This window comes from Oncorhynchus masou, chromosome 5, assembly GCF_036934945.1.
Source record: "Oncorhynchus masou masou isolate Uvic2021 chromosome 5, UVic_Omas_1.1, whole genome shotgun sequence".
In the NCBI taxonomy this organism is placed as follows: domain Eukaryota; kingdom Metazoa; phylum Chordata; class Actinopteri; order Salmoniformes; family Salmonidae; genus Oncorhynchus; species Oncorhynchus masou.
In genome coordinates, this window is record NC_088216.1 from 25,162,209 (window position 1) to 25,183,154 (window position 20,946).

At 49.5% G+C, this 20,946-nt stretch overlaps 1 protein-coding gene across 4 annotated transcripts in view; it reads left to right on the forward strand.

Moving 5' to 3' along the window:
• LOC135537594 (trinucleotide repeat-containing gene 6C protein-like) overlaps window positions 1-20,946 on the forward strand; it is an 86,247-nt gene that overhangs the window by 21,916 nt on the left and 43,385 nt on the right. For 2 of the 4 annotated variants that reach the window (XM_064963729.1, XM_064963734.1), the window contains exons 3-5: window positions 494-515; window positions 8,122-8,493; window positions 16,761-19,574. In XM_064963729.1, the coding sequence (XP_064819801.1) occupies window positions 494-515; window positions 8,122-8,493; window positions 16,761-19,574 (3,208 nt within the window). Of the gene's footprint in view, window positions 1-493; window positions 516-8,121; window positions 8,494-12,610; window positions 12,715-13,155; window positions 13,238-16,760; window positions 19,575-20,946 lie in introns of those variants that run through there. The other 2 variants (XM_064963735.1, XM_064963736.1) reach the window with 2 other exon arrangements.

A 20,946-nucleotide genomic window follows, 5' to 3' on the forward strand; every position in this document is an offset into this window, starting at 1 on the left:
TAATTATCACTTCCACTAGCCAGCAGCCGTGCCAAGGCACTTTATAGCAGGCGTCTTCCCAGGTGGGGCTGTTTTGTCTTGAAGACTGAGGCACTTTACCTTGCGTGTCTAATCAGGCCCACACAGCCTACTGCCAGTTATGTCTCAATGTCCCACATCCCTACATTTTCAGCTAATTTCAATTGGCTTTTCATTTAAGATATTTGCCCATTCGTTGTATGAATATGCGATTGTGGGCTGCATCCAATTTGGCAGCCTGCAATGTGATGAAGTTCTACTGGGAATATAATTTCTCATGTTTACTTTGATTATGAGTTTAACAGTTTCCTTCCCTGTTGTGTAAAAGTACATACATTCCTTCCTGTAATGCACTAATGTTTTAGTTAATGACAAACTTTTATGACACCATTTTGCTAGCTCCACATTAATCATTGAACAAAAAACAACTTTACGTTTACAGCTGTTGACTTCTCTCTCCCTGTGTGTCTTCTAGGCTGCTGACACGAAAACCAAAGGTGAGTGGAATGACTAACTGCCGCTCATAGCCGCACAGCTTTTTAAAAGTACATGAACATGATTGACACACACGGCCCTAATCGGCTCTGATTTTTAAAGGAGTTCATATGAGCCACAAAGGCGTATACATACAGATAAGGGCTGTGTAGGAGCAGGCCCAGCGTCGTCTAACATACAGATACACAATGGCTTCTCCTCTGAGCTCAGCAGTGCTGGCCAATGATTTGTGGAGAGGGCGCCCAGATGGGAGCTCCTAATGGGGGGAGGGGGTTTGGGAGGGTAAGGTGTTCAGTCAGTTCCAGGGGTGACATTATTTAAGGGGCATCTTGCCTTCTACGGTGACTTGTTCCGCTCTCTCCCAGCAGCATGTGTGCTCACATCGGTAGTATGTATGTTATTTCTGCGTGCGTTTCCATTCAGCACATTTTTAATTTAACCTATTATTTAACTAGGCAAGTCGGTTAAGAGCAAATTTTTATTTACAATGACTGCATACCCCGGCCAGGCCAAAACTTCTCCTAACCCGGACGACGCCGGGACAATTGAGCTCCGCCCTACGGGACTCCCGATCACGGCCAGTTGTGATACAGCTGTAGTGTCTGTAGTGACGCCTCTAGCACTGCGATGCAGTGCCTTACACCGCTGCGCTGCTAGGTCCCCCACGTCAAACGTTTCCTATTGTATTTAGCCAACAAATGAGTCTAGCGTGTGTGAAGAATGTGTGTCATTGCGTGTGAATAAGCCAGGGGGTCGTTGTTAATGCGTGTAGGTGTTAAACCCCTGCAGACAGGCATTAGACAGATGGGGCCAGGGCTTTGGTCCACTCTAAAGCCCATTAGAGCATCTGTTCAGTTTGCGCTGGTCAGCACCTCGCCCTCTAAAAGGTGTGTGTGTGTGTGTCCTGTTTGTGTTACCGGGGATTGGCCCCAACACATCCCAACAGCGAACCGCCCTCGCCAATAGGCATTGGGGTTTGGCCCGACGTCCATTTGCGTTGTGTAGAGGTCAATGGCACTTTCTTGACCTCTGACCTCGTTAAGGTCTGTCTAATTATCTCTGGGGGAGACTCTGTGCGCTCCGTCTGTTGGTGAGTCACCAAGCGAGAAGGAACCATTTTAAGCCGAGAGGTGAATTAGGGTGTCTAACAGCAGACTGAGAAGGTTTAGTTTGAAGTTAGATGACAGAGGAGTGTACAAACTGAGAGGGAAAGGAAGTGGGATGAGTGCATTCTAGCGTCAGCCGACAGAGAATAGGACCAAAAAGGAACTTGTAGAGCTGAAACAACTAAATGGACACTGTATAGCCTACTTTTAAAGTAAGCAATAGAGAAAATGTTCTCCGCTCAATTTGCTACAGAGCCCTCTAAGTAGCATAGGTAGGACTGTTTTACTTCAGTTAGCATCCATGTCACTAAATAAGGTGTGTGTGTGTGTGTGTGTGTGGGCAAATCATTATGTAGCTGTGATGTCTCTGTCCATATCAATGATCTCTCATCACACTCTAACACACATTTGTACACCCACAACCCCACACACAGCCTCATCCCTTCTCCAATCACCTTTCCCGCTTCCTCCTCCCCCCTTCCGCTCACGTTTCTATTTGTTTGCGGTAATCGGTCTTGCCTGGTGCGATCATATGTATGAAAATTAGATGAGGCGCTGGCGCTGTGGAATTAACTCCTGTGCCCCCCATTAGCCATGGAGCTCCAGTGAGACGGGGGACCAGCCACCAGCCTCCCCACCCAGGCAGTCCCTGTTGGGGTAGAGGGAGTGCGCCTCAGCCCTCTATTAGCATGGAGGGCAGGGGAACGCTGATTATTCCCCACAATCAAACCCCATCGTGCTGCGCGCACACACATAATGCACCATACCCACACTGCTCAGAGTGACGCTATTAATGGAAACAGGTGGTGGCTTCTGAGTTTGTGAGCGAAAGCCATCAGTAATACCCGGGTGTGCCCGACGCATTTTCTACCCAGCCCTGGTGTAATCAGAAAAACAGCGCCTGCCTTTATAATGTATTCAAGAACAAACTTAATGCGTGCCAATCTTTTACCTACGTTTCCACTTAAGGCTTCGGTATGCTTCAGTTGGGCTGGCTGCTAGCCGATGTTGGCTCGTCGACCCGAACGAGTGTACTTGCATACTCCCTTAAAAGTCCTTTGATGAAAAGGGGGGGGGAAGCAACAATAGTGCGGTTTGTCCATTTGAGACGCCGTAGCCAGTTTACACCATCTTAAAACAGTCTGAATTAATTTAAGAGCTCTTAGTTGTGAAATTTTTCAGCTAAGTAAGATGTTTTGTGTAGTATTTCTCAATGAGAAATGCATGAAAAGGAGTTATCTCTTGTTGAATGACAAGTCTTTATTGAAGAATCACTGTTGACCAATCACCGACGAAAGGGCGTAGACTTCGGCTGCTTTTCGGCTACTGACTAGAGAGAGAATTCTGTGCCCGAACAGCCCCATAAAACTGTACCAAATGAACAAAAACGTCACAATGCCGTCATTATATGCACTTACTCTACCGAACTGTTTTCGGTAGAAAACCTGGGAAGCATGCCACCTTTACCCATGCTGTTTTCTCCCCTTCCCAGGAGACTGCCCTGCTACCATGGCAACCCAACAATTTGCCACGGCGACTGACATATTTACAAGGTGTCACCGCGGTGACAGGAGAACTGCATTATTTCCACCCGGGAAACCGGACGACATCACATCGTAATATGCATATTGGATTAATTTGCAATTTCACATTCAATTAATTGTCAACACTTTTTAGTCGGATTTCTTAAATCGCAATCTAATTGGGGGATAATTGACTTTCCCGTGGGGGGGGGGGGGGGGCGCCGTCGCCTTTCTGTGTCTAACTGCAACATTAATAAATACTCTGAGTGAATGGTTCCTGGTTTATGGATGCGAAGAATAATTGTTTTGTCTCTTTGCTTGCATGTCAAGTAGAGGGGGTTGATTTAGGAGTAGAGAGAGGGGGATGAAGTGGAAGGGAGGGGACAGAGAAGGGGGGGGATATTTTCTGCATGTATTCATGTTGGATTATCACTCACGCTGCAGACAGAAGAGGCAATTCAATATACCCTCCGTTACATCACAGCTGAGAGGGCTCATGTCACATTTAGAGGCAGATTAATAGAAAAGCGTATGTGCTGATATTAATGGCATTTAAAGATGAGGCTTTGCATGGGGGAGAGGGTATGTGTTGCTGAGCAGGACTGCCTGGTGTGTCTGGAAGAGGCAGCCCTCCTGTCTTCTGCTTCAGGTCACATTCTGCCTTTTCATGTCCAAACCACCAACACCACTGTGGCATTTTTGTGTGTTGACGAGGATATGCTGACGAATCATATCTACGTGGGAAGCATTGGCTCAGTGGTATACACATGACTCCTAAGGCACGTGGATTGAAGCTGTCCTTGTGCACAGATCTAGGATCACCTTCTGTAGAGAACACACCTGACCTTAGATCAGTCTTTGGACAACAATCTCCTTTGGATACACTGTATGGATAAGGGAGGACTGACTGAATCGTATCTAAGTGTGGGACTTGGCTTAGTGTTATCTACCCATAGTCATCTGCAGTGAATTCTAACAAGCTGTCTCTATGAATCGTATCTATGGATCAACCAGACTCCTAAAGCACGTAGAAAGTGTGGCGAGAATGAGTCGACACTGCTGAGATGAGCCCTCTGCTCATTAGTGTGTGTGTCGGGGCTCAGGGTGGGTCACAGGAGGCCCGCAGAGGTGCATTAGGCATCTCCATGGTGACGGGCGGCGGCCTAGTACCCAGGGAAGGGTGAGGGGTGGAAAGCTGTGCCTTTTAGTGTCTCTGTGTGTGGGGGTCTCTGACCTGCTACACGATTTACTACTGACAGATGGAACCTCAGACAACACCCCCCCCCCCCATGGCACACACTCTCACAAGAGACTGTCTGGGTGTATCTTAACAAGCAACCATCAACACTCAAAGCTACTGATCCTGCTGTACCACTAAAGTCTATAGCCCCTCTTAACCTTTAGTACTGTCGGTCCTCTCAACTACCCTGTATCCACTTAAACAAGGCCACTAAACACACATACACCTCATCGGTCAGATGGTTTAGTTAAGGCCCTACATCACTACTTTCCAATGATTGGATATGAAAAATATGGCTTTTCATGAAGTCACATTAACATTTGATTTCCAATATATGTATATATGTATATAACTCCATACAGGATGCAGATAAACCTCTTCTGTAGTCCACTTATGTGTTCTACACACAGCCCTCCCCCACTATAAACACGGTCACATATTAAAATGCGTCCTCATCACACAAAAGGAGCATGTAGCTAACCTCTGACATGGACGATTCCCAGAACCCTTCAAAGCCAGGCACACACTCATAACCGAGCCAATGGCTCCTTATGCACCAGGGCCTACCCTCTTGACCATCATCCTTTTCACTCAAGCTTTTTCATCTCTTTCAGCTTAGTTAACCATTGAGTGGGGGACAGGAGGCCAAAATTACAAGTTTCCTCCCTTGAGGGTTTAATGGACTTTACAGTGTGTCTCGTTATAATGGTTTATTTAATTGACTCTCCTTTGAACATCAAATAGTGTTTTTTTAAGGCTTTAACGACCCGAAAATGTCTCGTATTGCAGTTTGTTTGCCCTCCTTCTTTCATTCTCACACTCTAATTTGTGTGCTCTCTCTAATTCTCTATACCATTCTCCATTCATTCCATCTTTCATTCTCTCCTATTACTTTGCCTGTTGCTCTGGGTGTTCCTACGATCTCTCAATCTCCCCTCTAAGTCTTTGGGTGTAGGACAAAGTCACAGTATCACCTGCTATCTCTCCCATCAGACATACAGATGAATCTCCCATATATATATAGAAAATTTAAAAAATCTCTCACACAAATGATGGCGCTAGAGATCTTGACTAGACAGCATTTTGATATCGCTTTCTCTCATCCTGGTGAAGGGATTTTGTTTCGCCTCAGAAAATCTCCCGCGAAGCGCTTTAGTGTCCGTTATGGATATAAAAAAAAAAAACTCTTCCCCCCAAAATAAAAGGAGTAATGTTTTGCTAGATCTCTTTATTTAGAGCCGAGAGACGTCGTATCGTAGCCGCCATTCATGCTCACACACAGCTACTCTCTTTTTCACTGAGTTATTAAATGCCGATTATTCCAAAGATGGATACACAATACCCAGCTGGCTGGAATAACAACCGCAATTTCCCGTCATAGACCAGATAAACTGTGATCATTTACATGCACAACATAGTGCTTTAATAGCTATTTAATTGTTGTAAAAGCACCAGTGTTGTTATAAACAGAGGCTACTGGAGAATAGAGTGGAAACGCACACACCCAACCAACCCCCCCTCAGATATACTCGCATAATGTGGGATATCCACACTCACATTGTACACCCGCACACCCTCCCACCACGTCATAGAAGCTGTGATTCATAGGGTGTGTGTGTGTGTGTGTGTGAGAGACTGCCGGCCCAGTAACAGCCCAGCAGTCCATCTGCTTCCTCTAATGGATTCAGAGCAGCAGTGAACAATGAGAGAGACCGAATTGGATGAACGAGGGGGAGGGAGCACTAGAGAATGAAAGGGAGGGGGGGTGAGGGACAGGTTGAAGGGAGAGAATGAAATGGCTGAGCGGGGGTGAAACGAAACAGGAGAGGGTGGACATTGTAAAAGGCAAGTGCGAGGAATGAGAGAGAGGAGCAGGACGAAGGAGAGGGAGAGAGCCAAGGGGGGTGCGTGGTGAGGACACAGCACCCTGCCTGCTGATTGGCTGTGACTGCGTCAGGTGGGCTGAGGCTGAATTTAATCAGATATGTGCGTCACCAGCTGCCTGCTGCAGCGCCCAACCAGCTAGCTAGCTCCTGCTGCTGCTGGAGGGGCCAGCTCTGCCCAGAGATGGAGGTAGATCAGCAGGTAGTATGCAGTTTATGAGCGAGAGAACCTATTTGGGTATGCGCATATTTGAAAGTATATTGAGTGTGTGTGTCAGAGGCACAGGGGTGCACAGCTCATGTGCAGAGGGTGCTCTGTTTATAGAAACGGTGTTGGCAGTGGGACAGGCCTTTGGCAGGCAGAGGGAATACGTGGGCCTGCCTGCAGTGTTTGCTTTAACCCCCGCTGTTGCAGCACAGGACAGCTAGTCAACCACATCAGGCCTCTACTGTTCATGTGTGGGATTCTACACAGTCACACCCTGTTAGTTTCTCGCTCTATTTTCTCTGGAGCCACAACTTGGAAAACCATGAAAAAATGACAAAAGCTGCGGTTGTCCTAATTGGTCAGACTGATATGACCTCAAATGTCATTGTGTGCATTTGTATGTTCCCATGTGTGTCGTGACAGTCTTCAAAGTGGCTCCTGTGTTCCCAGAAGAGTGAGAGACCTGTTGCCTGGTTGCTAATCTGCATCTCTCCTGTGCCAATCCCTTCTCTCTCTCTCCTTTCTCCCCCCTGAGGCATACCTGCCAGCCTGTTGTTTTTAAAACCAGCCTATGAATTCTCCTCTGTAGCCACCGAGGGAGTATAGAACCACAACAAACCGTATTCACATTCACCAAACTGATGTAGCAGCTCATGAAGGTCATAAAGTATTGAGGGACAATATGGCTGCCATGCTTTTCTAGTCAGCATGGACAGTGAGCACACATACCATGTCAGATATGCAGGGTGTTAACCTCTTTCCAATGCAGTTGCGTAATGCGCACCCACACACTTGTGCTACATAAGCCTTGGTGCAGACACACACACACACACACACACACACACACACACACTTCCGTAAGCCTCTGTGCCGTTTCCCCTCCAGCCCTCGCGGGCAGCTCTTAGCCTGTCCAGCCTCAGCCTCCTGCTCACCCAGAGGGCTCAGCTAAGCTCCTTTAGACACAGTAGGCTGACACAGTAGGCTGACACAGTAGGCTGACACAGTAGGCTGACACAGTAGGCTGACACAGTAGGCTGACACAGTAGGCTGACACAGTAGGCTGACACAGTAGGCTGACACAGTAGGTCCTGCTAGTACCACTCAGTCTGGTCAAGGCTTGATTAGAGGGCTGTTATCTCTGGGGAACTAATAGACAGAAGAATGCACAGGGTCAGGCAGAGGTGAGTGTGTGTGTAAGAACCTGCCCTTTCATGTTGTCTGGGCTGTCTGTCGGTGGTGTTCATGCACAGGTCGGCGGTGTTCATGCACAGGTCGGCTCATAAGGAATGTTATTACTAACCACGTTTCGCTTGATTTCTCCTTAGAAAATAAGGGCTATGTTTTCAATCCATGTTATACGGGTGTCAGATATTTGGGGTATAACGTTTTTGAGAATAAAACCTTGCTTGGTTGCTCTAGGGTTAGAGGTCATTTGATGTTTCAACCTATGAACATCAGTTCAAATGATCAGTGTGTTCATGTCATACTCGATCAGGGAAATGATAACACATTCAGGGGTGCACAGCTCATGTGCTCTGGGTGCTACAACCAACAATGTTGTCTTGCAAAGTACAGTGGATTAGTGATGTGTGCTGTGCAGCATTAGCTAATACCTTGCTTCCTGTGTTGTGTTTGTGTCCTCCTCCAGTGCCAGAGCCAGCGAAGCCCAGCCCCGGTCCCCTCCACCACCCCACCTCCAGTGTGACCCTGCCCCAGGCCTCACATCCCCCCTCCTCCTCCTCTTCAGTCAGAACCAATGGGAAGCGTGCCCCCCCTAGCACCCAGCAAACACCACAGCAGCTGACCCCACCTCCGCTGCTGTCGTCGTCCTCAGGCCCCCGCTACCCGCCCCGTGAGGTTCCCCCGCGTTTCCGCCAGCAGGAGCACAAGCAGCTACTTAAGAGGGGCCAGCCACTGCCAGCCGGAGCCCTGAGTAGCCTCACCGTGACCCCTGCCTCTAACCCGCTCACCCCCGGTGCCCCCTCTTCTTCTTCCTCCTCCGCAGGCAAGCGCCACACAGGTCAGTTCCCTGCTTATTGCGTCTTACCCTTGGCTCCTTGGCTAGATCTGGTTCCTCAGTAGGAATGTGGCCCGTTTCTCCGTGTAACTTGATAGAGAAGCTGATGTTACTAAATTTGTCCCATGAAATGAAGTGTCGCAGGTCATCATGGTAGATGGATGAGGCTGTTCAACACAGGGCTCTACGCTGACCTTTACAAGGCACACGTGTGAGCACACAAATACATTTAGGAGCGCAGTGAATAGTATTTGAGATATTACAACTATAATCCCCAAAATCCCTAGGTGTGTTAGAATTCAAATTCCAGGTCGACAGCAAAATATTTCAGGCATATATGCGAGTAAACTGGTTTCTGTGTTGGTGCCCTGCAACAGGTTGAGGAATGGGGCGAATCGCAAATTCGTATGATGGGTCCATCTGTGGGTCAGTCCAAAACCTTGGTGTTACTCGGGGCAGGTGATATTACCCCTGTTCTCGCTCTGTACTAGTCCACTGACATTAGGGAATTGGTGCTGGTGTGTTACTCTGAGATTATCCTCCACTCTGACCCATTGGTTCACCTGTGTTTCTACAGGGGCTCTGTGCACTGCAGATAGGCTTTAACTTGACGCTGTTGAAATATGGCCGTGATGGTGTTTAGCCGCTGAGTGTAGATGCTGTGGAGACTGGAGAGCACTCAGGACCTGTACCGCCCGCGGTCACCTTCTTTAATGAACTCACCAGTGACCGGATCTGTGGACCGCGTAGAGAAAAATGTCAGGCCAAGAGACCCACTCTGCTTTAATTTAGAGTGGTGAGTGGACAAACAATATGAGCCTTGAGTAAATGTCTCTCAGCATTGTTTTTCCTCCAGTGAGGGAGTGGGAGGCGTGCGGTCTCTGCAAGCTGTCTGGTGAACCACTGTTAGCCTACGTCTTCCTTTTTAAGCCTCGACCCTGCAGCTTTTCTCTGACCACCGGTCTTCACATCCCAATGGAAGGTATTTCAACCAACACCTCTAGTATCTGTTGTCTTTAAATGCAGAACATGCGCAGATAAGCATACCGCAAATTGTTGTACCACACTTCGAGGACGAGACGGAGGAAGAGTTTTCTGCGGTGTCTGTTCACATACATTTTATATTTTACTCAAATTTCTCTCCTCCTCGGTGGTGCTGTCTTCCATTACTGACTGACATGTTTACTCTGAGGGGGCTGCCTGCAGCTTCACTGTAAGCAGAATTTCTCTGCAGAACCCTGGGCAGCACAGGGCGTTAGACACATACGCACACTGATTTTTTATTTACCTTTTATTTTACTAGGCAAGTCAGTTAAGAACAATTTCTTATTTTCAATGACTGCCTAAGAACAGTGGGTTAACTGCCTGTTCAGGGGCAGCACGACAGATTTGTACCTTGTCAGCTCGGGGATTTGAACTTGCAACCTTTCGGTACTATTCCAATGCTCTAACCACTAGGCTACCCTGCCGCCCCATGTGTGTCTGATATCCAATGGTTTTTTTAACTGACTGGCTGGACAACTCCCAGGGGCCCTCTGCACAACACAGCCCCAGGCAGGAGAGGCCCAAGCTGGGGAAGGCTTTAAGTCCCTGGGGTTTCTGATCAACTGTTCCTCCCTCTGGCTCTCTGCCTTGTCATACCATGAATAGCTTATTTCTCTACTGCTGTACTCCACTGCCAATTATGGAAAGCGATACAGCATTAGTCTTGGCACTGAGGAATACAGGTTTTGGACGGATGCAGTGTTGAGAAGTATGCATTTGATTTGGTGTCTAGCTGTGTTCTCTCAATTTTAGGAGGAAAACGTCATTTTTCCTGCCAGCATGGTACAAAATTCATGCAAACATGGGCCAATCTAATTTGTCCCCAGGCTGAATGTGAGAGACTGTGTATGTAGATGAGCTCTGTCTTTGGGGTCAGCTTCCCTTTGACCTCCCTGCTGGTGTTGTCGTCATGTTTCAGAGGGGACACAGGCGCTTCCCGCCCCAGAGGCCTGCTGTGGCTGTACTACAGGAGTCAGTCACTGCCTTGATCCAGTTACATCCTCTCATCTGTCTGCCCACAGGCTCAGCTGGCTATACACACAATCAAACAATTCAATAATGAATACTTTTGTCTGACCATTTTAAAATGCACATGACTCGAGTGCAAGAACAGCAATGCATTAAAAATCTAAATGGACACAAACACATAAGTCGTAGGCCTATTTCTATTTCCATGGTGGTCCTCTTTAGACACAACCCAACCTCCACACCACAATGTCTTGAGACACAATCTTAACACCCCCCCCCCCCACTCTCTCCAATACAACAGCTGATGGCATTACAACTCAGTGAGTGCAGCAGCCTAGCCTGTCTGTCCTTCGTCTAGTAGCATAGCAGGTGCTACAGTGGGGGTCTGAGATGCAAGCCGTGCTGTGGGAAACGCACTCAGTGGTCTACAACAGCTGGTTCATTCATGGCTCTCTGTCTCCTAAGCCCCCGGGTGACATAGCATGTGGCCAGAAGGCATACTGTTAGCTCGATGTTGTTAACACGCATTGGCCCTGCCGCCCTTCTCATTTGGCCCTCGGCTTTGTCTTCAAACGCCTGGATGAGGTGGCATATTTGTTTTTTGATTCCAGTTCCAGACGCTATTGTTTTGTCTGCGGATAAAGACCAATCCATAACACGTCCCATTGATGACTGTTCAGCCAGGTATTCCCATCAGTGATCACTGCCTGATGTGGTTTAGCTGTAAGGCGATTCCTTTGATCATTGTTGTCAGGGCCACGTGAACAATGTTTAGAGGTATATGCATGACAATGACTGCACTAGTCAATGGAGTTGGCTGAAGCACATGCTGTTCTCGAGCCAGACGAGGCTAGAGAGAATGCTAGCCCTCTCTCTCGCTCGCTCTCCCCTCTCGCTCGCTCTCCCCTCCAGCCCCTAGTGGCCTCATTAGCCCAGACTCTGCCAGGGAACCAAGAGGAAACTACCTCTCCTCCGGTTTTAAACCCTCCTGTGCCCACTCTCACTCCTTTTCTCTCTCTGTCTCTCCATTTCTGAAAAACTAACCAGAATCTTTTGATCCCGGAGACCGGAACTCAGAAGTTCCTGAAAGGGGAAAGATGGTCTATTTTGAGGACAAAGGGGATTAAATGGTGCGTTTACTGCTTGTGGTGCGTCACCGTGAGGTTTGGCTGGAGATAATGTGGTGGATTGGCGGTGTTGAATGAATGGGAGAATAATGGCGTCCGGTTCGGCCCCATTCGTATGGCTCTCTGCTGCATTTCACAGCTAGCTCCAAGGCTACGCTATTGCTCATGATGTTGGCCACAGGCACTTTATCCTTTTTGGTGCACCGTGTCTTTCTTTCTCTTCATACACACTCGCTCTCGCTCTCTCTTCCTTTGCCACTGTCAACCCCTCCCCCTCTCCCTGTCACCCTGGCTTTCATAGGGAGAGAAAGGCGGTGTCTAACCTCTGGCTACCTGCCCGTGTTCCCCATGTGAGCTGCCTGCTAGCAGCATCCTCATTATCAGCAGCAGCCTGATCTCCCTGTAGTTGTTTCCCCGGCAGGGCTACTAGCATCACTGCCGCCTTGTCTTATTCCGAGTAGTAGACTAGTGCTCTACGATAGGAAGCTGAGCTGGTATGTGAAGTGTGTTCGTTGATGCAGATGTAGTGTGTGCGTGCTCTCAACGCACTGCATCTTTGGTGCCAGGGAGCCGCAGCAGAGCCAAAGAATAGAAGCCCCTTTGTTTTGATTTCTGATGCCGCTATTCATTCAGCGTACACAATCGTACCCACTGCCCTCCTAATTGGGACCAGAATGGAAGCAGCAGAGACTGAATAGAATTGTCCCCCTTTTTTCCCTTGTTGTTTTGTTATTGTCCCCCGTTTCTCACACGCACACACCTTTTTCCCCCCGAAGCAGGAAGACTTCTCTATTGGAATGCCTACCAGAAATAAGGTCGTACAGAGTTGTAAGGAAAAGAGTGGGCAAGGTTGAGTAGACCTAAGAGACGTGACACACACGCACACAAACACACAGTGACTCACACGCACACACTACGCAGCCAGCCTCAATTTCTTGGCATCATGTCAAGTAAGCAGTTGCGGCGCTTTGCAGCGAGCAGTAGCAGACATATTGAATGGCGGAGGATGGCGATGGCTGCTGCGTCTCCCCGCTCTGCGTAGCGCCTCACAGCATGGTGTTGCAGCAGCACCACCTCTCTTCAGGTATTTTTCCGCTCTACCTCTGACCCCCTTCTTTACAGCTGCCGTCAGCTCTTTTATCTCTCTCTCTCTCTCTCTCTCTCTCTCTCTCTCTCTCTCTCTCTCTCACCACTCCACTCCAGGGTTTTTATTTTGTTTCGCTCGTAGAGTTGTCCGTGACGGGGTAAAATAGGGCTGAGCTGCACGCTTTTCTGTGTAGTGTATGACTGATTTATCATGCAACCTATTTTTATGCCCCTTCAGAGAGAATGTGTGTGTGGGAGCGAGCGGGGGAGCGACTAAATGAAAGGGAGAAAGCAGAGGGCAGAGCGGGACGTTCTTGCTGCAGGCAGCAGCCTCTGAGCTCTTGGCTGAGTTTCAGGTCTGCCTGATAAAATGGCGTTCCTTGCTGCTCGGCGGGCTTGAAGAGACCCAGAGAGAGGGGGGGAGGGGGGGTGACGCTAGTCTGCGTCAGAACCACTGGTGCTGTCGTCCTCTCTCTCTCTCCTTCCTCTCACATATAAACAAAAACCTAGCAGCCTTGCAGGTATGTAGATTGACTTTGTTTTGCTGACGGCAACACTCACAATGAGCTTTTCTATGTTAGGTTAGCGGTTAGCTAAACGGTGCCAAACCTACTAAAGCAAAAGCCTGCTGAAGACACTGACTTTCTCCCACACCCACACAGGGCTCTCTGTTGGAACGACTCCTAAAATATGCAAATCATGCAAAACCTCTTTGGTTGTTGTGGGCGCTGGCCACTGACATGAACTGTTATGTGTACTGACTTTGATGCATTTGTTTTTTCGAAGGCCATGAGGAAGTGATGGTGTTTGTGGTTCTGTTGTGGGTTTAAGATGTATTAAATAGTCCCAGTGAGTAACAATGGAGAGTTATGATCAATGTGGTATGGCGATATGTGTTCGTAAGTGAACAACGCTATAGAAAAGTTGTCCCAAATGGCACCCTATACCCTTTTTATAGTGCACTACTTTTGAACAGAGCATATAGGGTACTTGCATAAGGATCCATGATGTGCTTACATAAAGATCACTCAGCCTAATGCACGCTGGTCCATCACTGCATTGTGGGATGATGCGTCTTGGACGGGCAGCTCAGCTTGACCCTAGATGCCCCAGATGTTTTCTATTTGTGCAGTTTTGAGGGTGGAACGGAACAGCCTGCTCACTTGTTTTTTCTCTCACCAAAAATGTAGTAGGAGAAACTTTTAATGGGAAATCTTTTGCTGGAAGTTAGGATTGGAGATGGGAATTTTGTGGTACCTCTGTGGTTACACTTTCTAGGAAGTGTAGAGCTGATTGCAGGTTGTGTGTGCATGCGTAGAGCTATATAGCCTACAGTGTGTGTGTCTGTGCCTTTCTACACACACACACACACACACACACACACACTGACGACTCTTTGTGATAAGGCAGTCTGAGAAGAGGAGATAAGTATGTTGAGGGGAAAATTGCATTTGGAGGGACTCGGAGGCGTGTTGCGCAGTATCTTAAGCCTAACCACATATCTGTCAGTCAGTGTGTCTCAAACGGAAGCTAGTCCCCCCACTATTTGACAGGATTGTGTTGACCATAGCTTTATCTGTGATGGATAAACTCCAGGCAATTATGCAAATCACAGAACGATCTGATAGACTCCAATAGCGAGCTAATAGAAGGTAAGAATCTCTATTTGAAACGAGGTGATGACCAAATACGGCCTACCCAACTGTTTCACACACGCACATATTAATAAAACATTCTGTGACGCGTCAAAGGAAAGCCGGGGGCTATACGTTTTCTAAATGTCTAAGACAACTTTGACATTGAGAATGCTTTTGTGTCATAGATAACATAGCTAGCAATGGGATTACCTTTCTTTTTGATATGACAATTGATGAGCTTATTGGATTTGTGTATTACAAAAACAAATAGATTATAGTACAGCCTTCAACAATGTGCATAATGTTTCATAACATAAGCAGGATTGAGGTCAGTCTCATTTCTCGGCAGTCTGAATTTACTCGATTGAAATGAAAATTGGCCCCCGACCCTGCTCTCAAGTAATGAAGGCGAGTGGGAACAGCAGTGTTCTTAGGTCCTCTCTGTAGATAAGACCAGTTTAGTGGTTTGCTTTGCATGGTGGTTGGTGGATCAATACCACCTCCCCCCCTCTCCAGCATCATTAATAAGGCCATTGATTAGCTGCCTCTCATTGATTCATTGCGGCCTCATGGCACGAAATGAGCCTATTATTAGTTGTTACCGGGACTGGTTTCTCTCAATTGTAATAGTGAGGGTGTTGTGTGTCTGTAGGCTGAGGCTATGTTGCACAGTGTGGGCTCGACTTACACTACCGTTCAAAAGTTTGGGTTCACTTAGAAATGTCCTTGTTTTTGAAAGAAAAGCAACAACAAAAAATTGACCATTTAAAATAACATCAAATTGATCAGAAATACAGTGTAGACATTGTTAATGTTGTAAACGGCTATTGTAGCTGGAAACGTCAGATTTTTTAAAGATTTTTATGGAATATCTACGTTTATCAACAACCATCACGCCTGTGTTCCAATGGCACGTTGTGTTAGCGAATCCAAGTTTATCATTTTAAAAGGCTAATTGATCATTAGAAAACCCTTTTTGCAATAATGTTTGCACACCTGAAAACTGTTCTGATTTAAAGAAGCAATAAAACTGGCCTTTAGATGAGTTGAGTATCTGCAGCATCAGCATTTGTGGGCTATTCCACTCACCAGTCTCAATGTGAACAGTGAAGAAGTGACTCCGGGATGCTGGCCTTCTAAGCAGAGTTCCTCTGTCCAGTGTTTGTGTTATTTTGCCCATCTTAATCTTTTCTTTTTATTGGCCAGTCTGAGATATAGCTTTTTCTTTGCAGCTCTGCTTTAGAAGGCCAGCATTGCGGAGTCGCCTCTTCACTGTTGACGTTGAGAAAGGTGTTTTGCGGGTACTATTTAATGAAGCTGCCAGTTGAGGACTTGTGAGGCGTCTGTTTCTCAAACTAGTCACTCTAATGTACTTGTCCTCTTACTCAGTTGTGCACCGGGGCCTCCGACTCCTCTTTCTATTCCTGTTAGAGGCATTTTGCGCTGTTCTGTGAAGGGAGTAGTATACAGCGTTGTACGAGATTTCTTGGCAATTTCTCACATGGAATAGCCTTCATTTCTCAGAACAAGAATAGACTGACGAGAAACAAAAAATGTGTCTAAGTGGCCCAAACTTTTGAAATGTAGTGTATATCTTGTTTTTCTCCCTCTTCTGGTGTGAGGACATATATTAATAGGAACATTTTTTTGTGTTCTGGTTATTATGCTGTTTTATGATTTATTTTCTTAGTTTTTTCAGTGTGTGTGAAGGAAAGAAATATAGAATTGAAGACGGCAGAGTTTTAATGTGCGTACTCTGCAGTCTCCACAGTGTCGGAGTGTAGCTGTGTCTAGCAGCCCCGACCTGGTAGTGCATTGTGGGGACCTGCTGGAGCATTGGGAGTGATAGATGAGGAGCCATCTTGGTTTCATTTCAATAAATGAGCAGCTTTCCACTTGGGCTTCCCTTCACGGCCACAGCTAGCGGAGACTAATGGGCCTCTCAGTTCAGGGGGAGAGAGTAGGGAGGGAAGGAGGGAGAGGGAGAGAGCAGGTGGGAGGGAGGGTTCCATTTCACCCACTCACATAGAGGAAGGAAGTGGGAGTGAAAGTAGGAGAGGGAGGGCTTCTATCTCTCACCCAGTCACTCCACATCTGACTGCACCAAAGCAGGAATATATGGATATGCCATAGCTAATAGGATATGGGGCATGGTCTGCTGTACATTCTGATTATGGCAGGCATATGACTGGAGAACAGACCAGGAGAGCGTGACCGTTGCTCTCCTCTCACTGCTGCCAAGTCGGATGGTAACAATTTAACCAACCAAGGAGATACAGTACAATGACTTCCTCCAGGAGCTGAGGGAGTTTATTACATGATGTTCTCTCTGTTTCTTTGTCTCTCTCGCTCTCAAATGTTTTCTCTTGGTTAAATAAATACATCTTTCTCTCTTTTTCTCCTCCAGACCTGCCCTTCCAGAGTGGTCCTGGTGCCCAGCATGAGAATCCCCACTGGGGAGCCTTACCACCAGCCACCGACCGCAGCAGCACCACCACCAGTAGTAGCTGGGATCAAGTGATCGACGGGAGCGACACCGAGGCCTGGCCCTCCATCAGCCGCAGCAGCGTCAGCCGACCAGCGAATCCTCCAGAATGTGCCACAGCCGCTGACTGTACGAACCCAGAGACCAGCAGCAACATGAGCATGGCCGCGGGGGCTACTAGCCAGCAGGCCCACTACCCCTCCTCTCTCAAAGCTAACGTAGCTAGCATGATGCAGCCTAGCGGTGGACAAGGAGTTGGAGCCATCGGCAGCAGGGGCTGGGGCTCCGGACCAGGCCCCATCCCCATGGGCCCCACTGAGGGAGCCAAACCCGACGGCCTTGGGCCCAACCTGGGCCGGAGTGGAGGAGCACCCAGCTGGAACTCCCAGCCCAGCTTTAGCCTGAACCTGAACCCCAACGCCAACCCCTCGGCCTGGCCCGTGCTGGGGCAAGAGGGGGCTGGAGGTGGCCCGAACCCCGCCTCACTACCACCCAATGGTATCCTGGGCAATGGGAGCCTGGGAGGGGACGAGAACAACAGCAGCAGCACCTGGGGAGGCATGATGAGCCCTGATGCCCCGTCCTCCAATAAGAATGTGTCTTTCAGCAGCATGGAACACCCCAACCTTAACACTGACGGACAAAACAGCCACCACACTAAGCAGCCCCTCAGCCCCATCCACGGGCTGCCCGGCTGGGGAGGCCAGTCCCCTACTGAGTCCTCCCAGCTCAACGGAGACGCAGGGAGCTCAGTCTGGGGCAACGAAGACACCAAGACATCCGCTAACTCCTCCTCCAAGAACTCAGGCTGGGACTCGGCACCCTCCGGAGGCATGTCCGGCTGGGGCCACTCTGGCAGCGGAGGAGGCGGGAGTGGCAGTGGAGAAGGAGGCTGGGGAGGAGACTGGGGGAAACCCTCCAGTGGTGGAGGCGAGGCCAAAGGAGGCTGGGATTCCTCAGATGGCCCAGCCCAGGACCAGCAGGTGAGCTCCTGGGGCCAGCCAACCCCGGCCCCGGCTAGTGAGGGTAGCGGGAGCGGTGGCAGCGAGGGGCACATCCATCGCAGGGATCAGACTGGCAGCGAGGACGGAGGTCCCCCTCCCCTGCCTCGGCAGGACCTGGACCCCCGTGTGCTCTGCAACACAGGCTGGGGCCAGACGCCCGTCCGCCAGCACACCTCCTGGGAGATGGAGGAGCAGCGTGCCGCCAACGATAGGAAGACCAGCGAGATGAGGGGAGGCGGTGGAGGGGACACATGGAGGGGCTCCAACAGCCCCTCTTCTGGATCCCCACCAGACCCCCGGAACGGGGGAGCCAACCCCAGCCTGGGACCATCTCAGAGGCCAGGCTCAGGGGGCCCCGGAGGCAAGAGTGAGGGCCCTTCAGGCTGGGGAGGCCCTCCACCCTCAAGCTGGGGGGAGCAGCCTGTCAACAAGGCCCCCAACGGTTCCGTCAGTGGCTGGGGGGACCCCATGGCCCAAGGCCCCAATACCACAAACAATGGCCCAAAGAGTGGAGGTCAATCCTGGGGTGTCCCTGAGGAGAAGTCCTCCCCTACCTGGGACGACGGGCCAGCCAAGACCCAGCAGAACCAAACCCAGAGCTGGGGAGAGGGGCCCAAGTCCTCCTCCCACGGCTGGGTCTCCGGCCACGGAAGTGGCAGCAATGGCTCCAATGGATCCAACGGCTCCAACGGCGGAGAGTGGAGAGAACCGGCCGAGGTGAAGAAGAATGGGTCCTCCAGCCACATGTGGGAAGGAGAAGGAGGAAATGGACGAGGAGGAGGGTGGAAGGACAGCCCCAGAGGGGGTGGAGGAAATGGGGGCGGCTGGGGGGCGAAGCCTGCCCCTGCTGTTGGTGGCTGGGGGGAGACCCAGAACCAGCATCCCAGTGGCCCAGCACCGGGATGGGGTTCCAAGCCCCAGGAAAGCCCCAGTGGCCCAGCACCAGGATGGGGCTCCAAGCCCCAGGAAAGCCCCAGTGGCCCAGCACCAGGATGGGGCTCCAAGCCCCAGGAAAGCCCCAGCGGCCCAGCACCAGGATGGGGCTCCAAGCCCCAGGAAAGCCCCAGCGGCCCTGCACCAGGATGGGGCTCCAAGCCCCAAGAAAGCCCCAGCGGCCCTGCACCAGGATGGGGCTCCAAGCCCCAGGAAAGCCCCAGCGGCCCGGCACCAGGATGGGGCTCCAAGCCCCAGGAAAGCCCCAACTGCAATAGTGGAGGAGGTGGACCAGGAGGAGGCAGCATGGGGTCCTGGGGCGGCCCTGCGTCTGTAAGGCAGAGTTCCAACCCCGGCTGGGGCCCGGGGAGCTCCGGAGCCAAACCCGACCCAGCGATGGAGCCCACTGGCTGGGAGGAACCCTCTCCTCCCTCCATCCGCCGCAAGATGGAGATCGATGACGGCACGTCCACATGGGGAGACCCCAGCGCCTACAACAAGACCGTGAATATGTGGGACCGCAACAACCCCACTGGAGGTAACGGTAACCAAGGGAACAACCCCACCCAGCCGCCGACCAGCAAGAGTAGCGGAGGCTTGACCGTCAACAACAGCCACAACAACCACTCCAACGTCCCCCCTAGCAACAACAATCACCACCACATGAACCACCACCACCTGCACCACGGACAGCCCCCGCCACACAGCCAGCACCACGGCAACAACAATGGATCCGCCAACACCGCCGCCCCGCACCAGGGCGGAGGACCCCAGGGCAGACCACCTATGGCCAACCCAGGTAAGAAACTGACCCCATTCACTGTCTGAAATGTCTGTAAAACTGGTTATTATGCACCGCTGTAATGTATTGTGGCATTAGCCCTGTGATTAACCTATACTGGAAAGACTGCAAGTGACAGACTTATGCCGTATGTCTAAGGATATATCCAACGTTCAAGTATATATTTTGTCATTGAATATTAGTGCAGTGCGATTAACCGAAATGTTTTATTAATCGTTTTTAAGCAACTAATTGAGCGACATGGTTCAATGATTTAAATTCCATTTTGTTTGGGGGTTTTCTGTGAGCTCAATGCACACACAGCGCAGTTTCTTTAGATATGGAACAGACGAAGCCCGAGCTGTGCGACGTGGGAGGGAGTTTGGTAATTACCTACAGTGATCATAATCCATTGGGTGCCTACTTGTCCGGTCTGTTTCTTTTACACCTGCCACCTGCTACATAAGAGACAGAAGAATGTGTGATAGAGAGCAAGTTGCATAGCAGTTCTCTACCTGAAAGTGCATGATCGAAATGGTTGATAGTTGGTATTCAGCAGTCGTGCCTTATTCACTTTGAAGAACTACTAAAATAGTGATTTTTGTCAGACAATACAGGCAGCAGCTCTATAGAGATGAGATGATGACTTGGAATGAAACAATAGTCATCAAATAAAACACATTTAATATACACAACAAGTGAGATATTTGAGTAAAGTAATGTGACTGAAGGTTAATAGGTGATAAGCAGTAATGGACAGTCACTACCATCATGGGACTTTTATTTATTGTTTTATTGTGTGTTACAGCATTTAACCCACATAATGTGTAGTGCATTTAATGTACAATTATTGGAATTGAAAATGTGTTTAATCGAAACCGAAACGACCTCAAAAAGCACTAATCGCTCAGCATTATTGAACATGCACAATGCCAGGGCTTTTGAAGGCACCCCACTGCAAAGACAAAAGCTTCAGTGAAAGCTGACTGTGGCAGGAAGGCACTGTTCTTGCTAAAAGGTTATGGATAAGTGAGACCAGTGCCCCCTGCTGTTACTCTATGTACAACCCCTGTAACCAGAAACTGATCAGCCAGGCTTGGCACACACTGCTCTAGACTGCCTGCTTACAGTCCTCCTCAGTAGACTCAGCCAGCTCGGACAAGAGGGTCTGGGAATTGGGCCAGGAATTAAACAGTCATGGCTGCCGTCCTCCTCCTCTCTCCCTCCCTTTCTCTGCCTTCCTCTCTCCCTCCCTTTCTCTGCCTTCCTCTCTCCCTCCCCTTCTCTGCCTTCCTTCCTCTCTCCCTCCCCTTCTCTGCCTTCCTTCCTCTCTCCTTCTCTGCCTTCCTCTCTCTGTCCCCCCCTTCTCTGCCTTCCTCTCTCTCTCCCC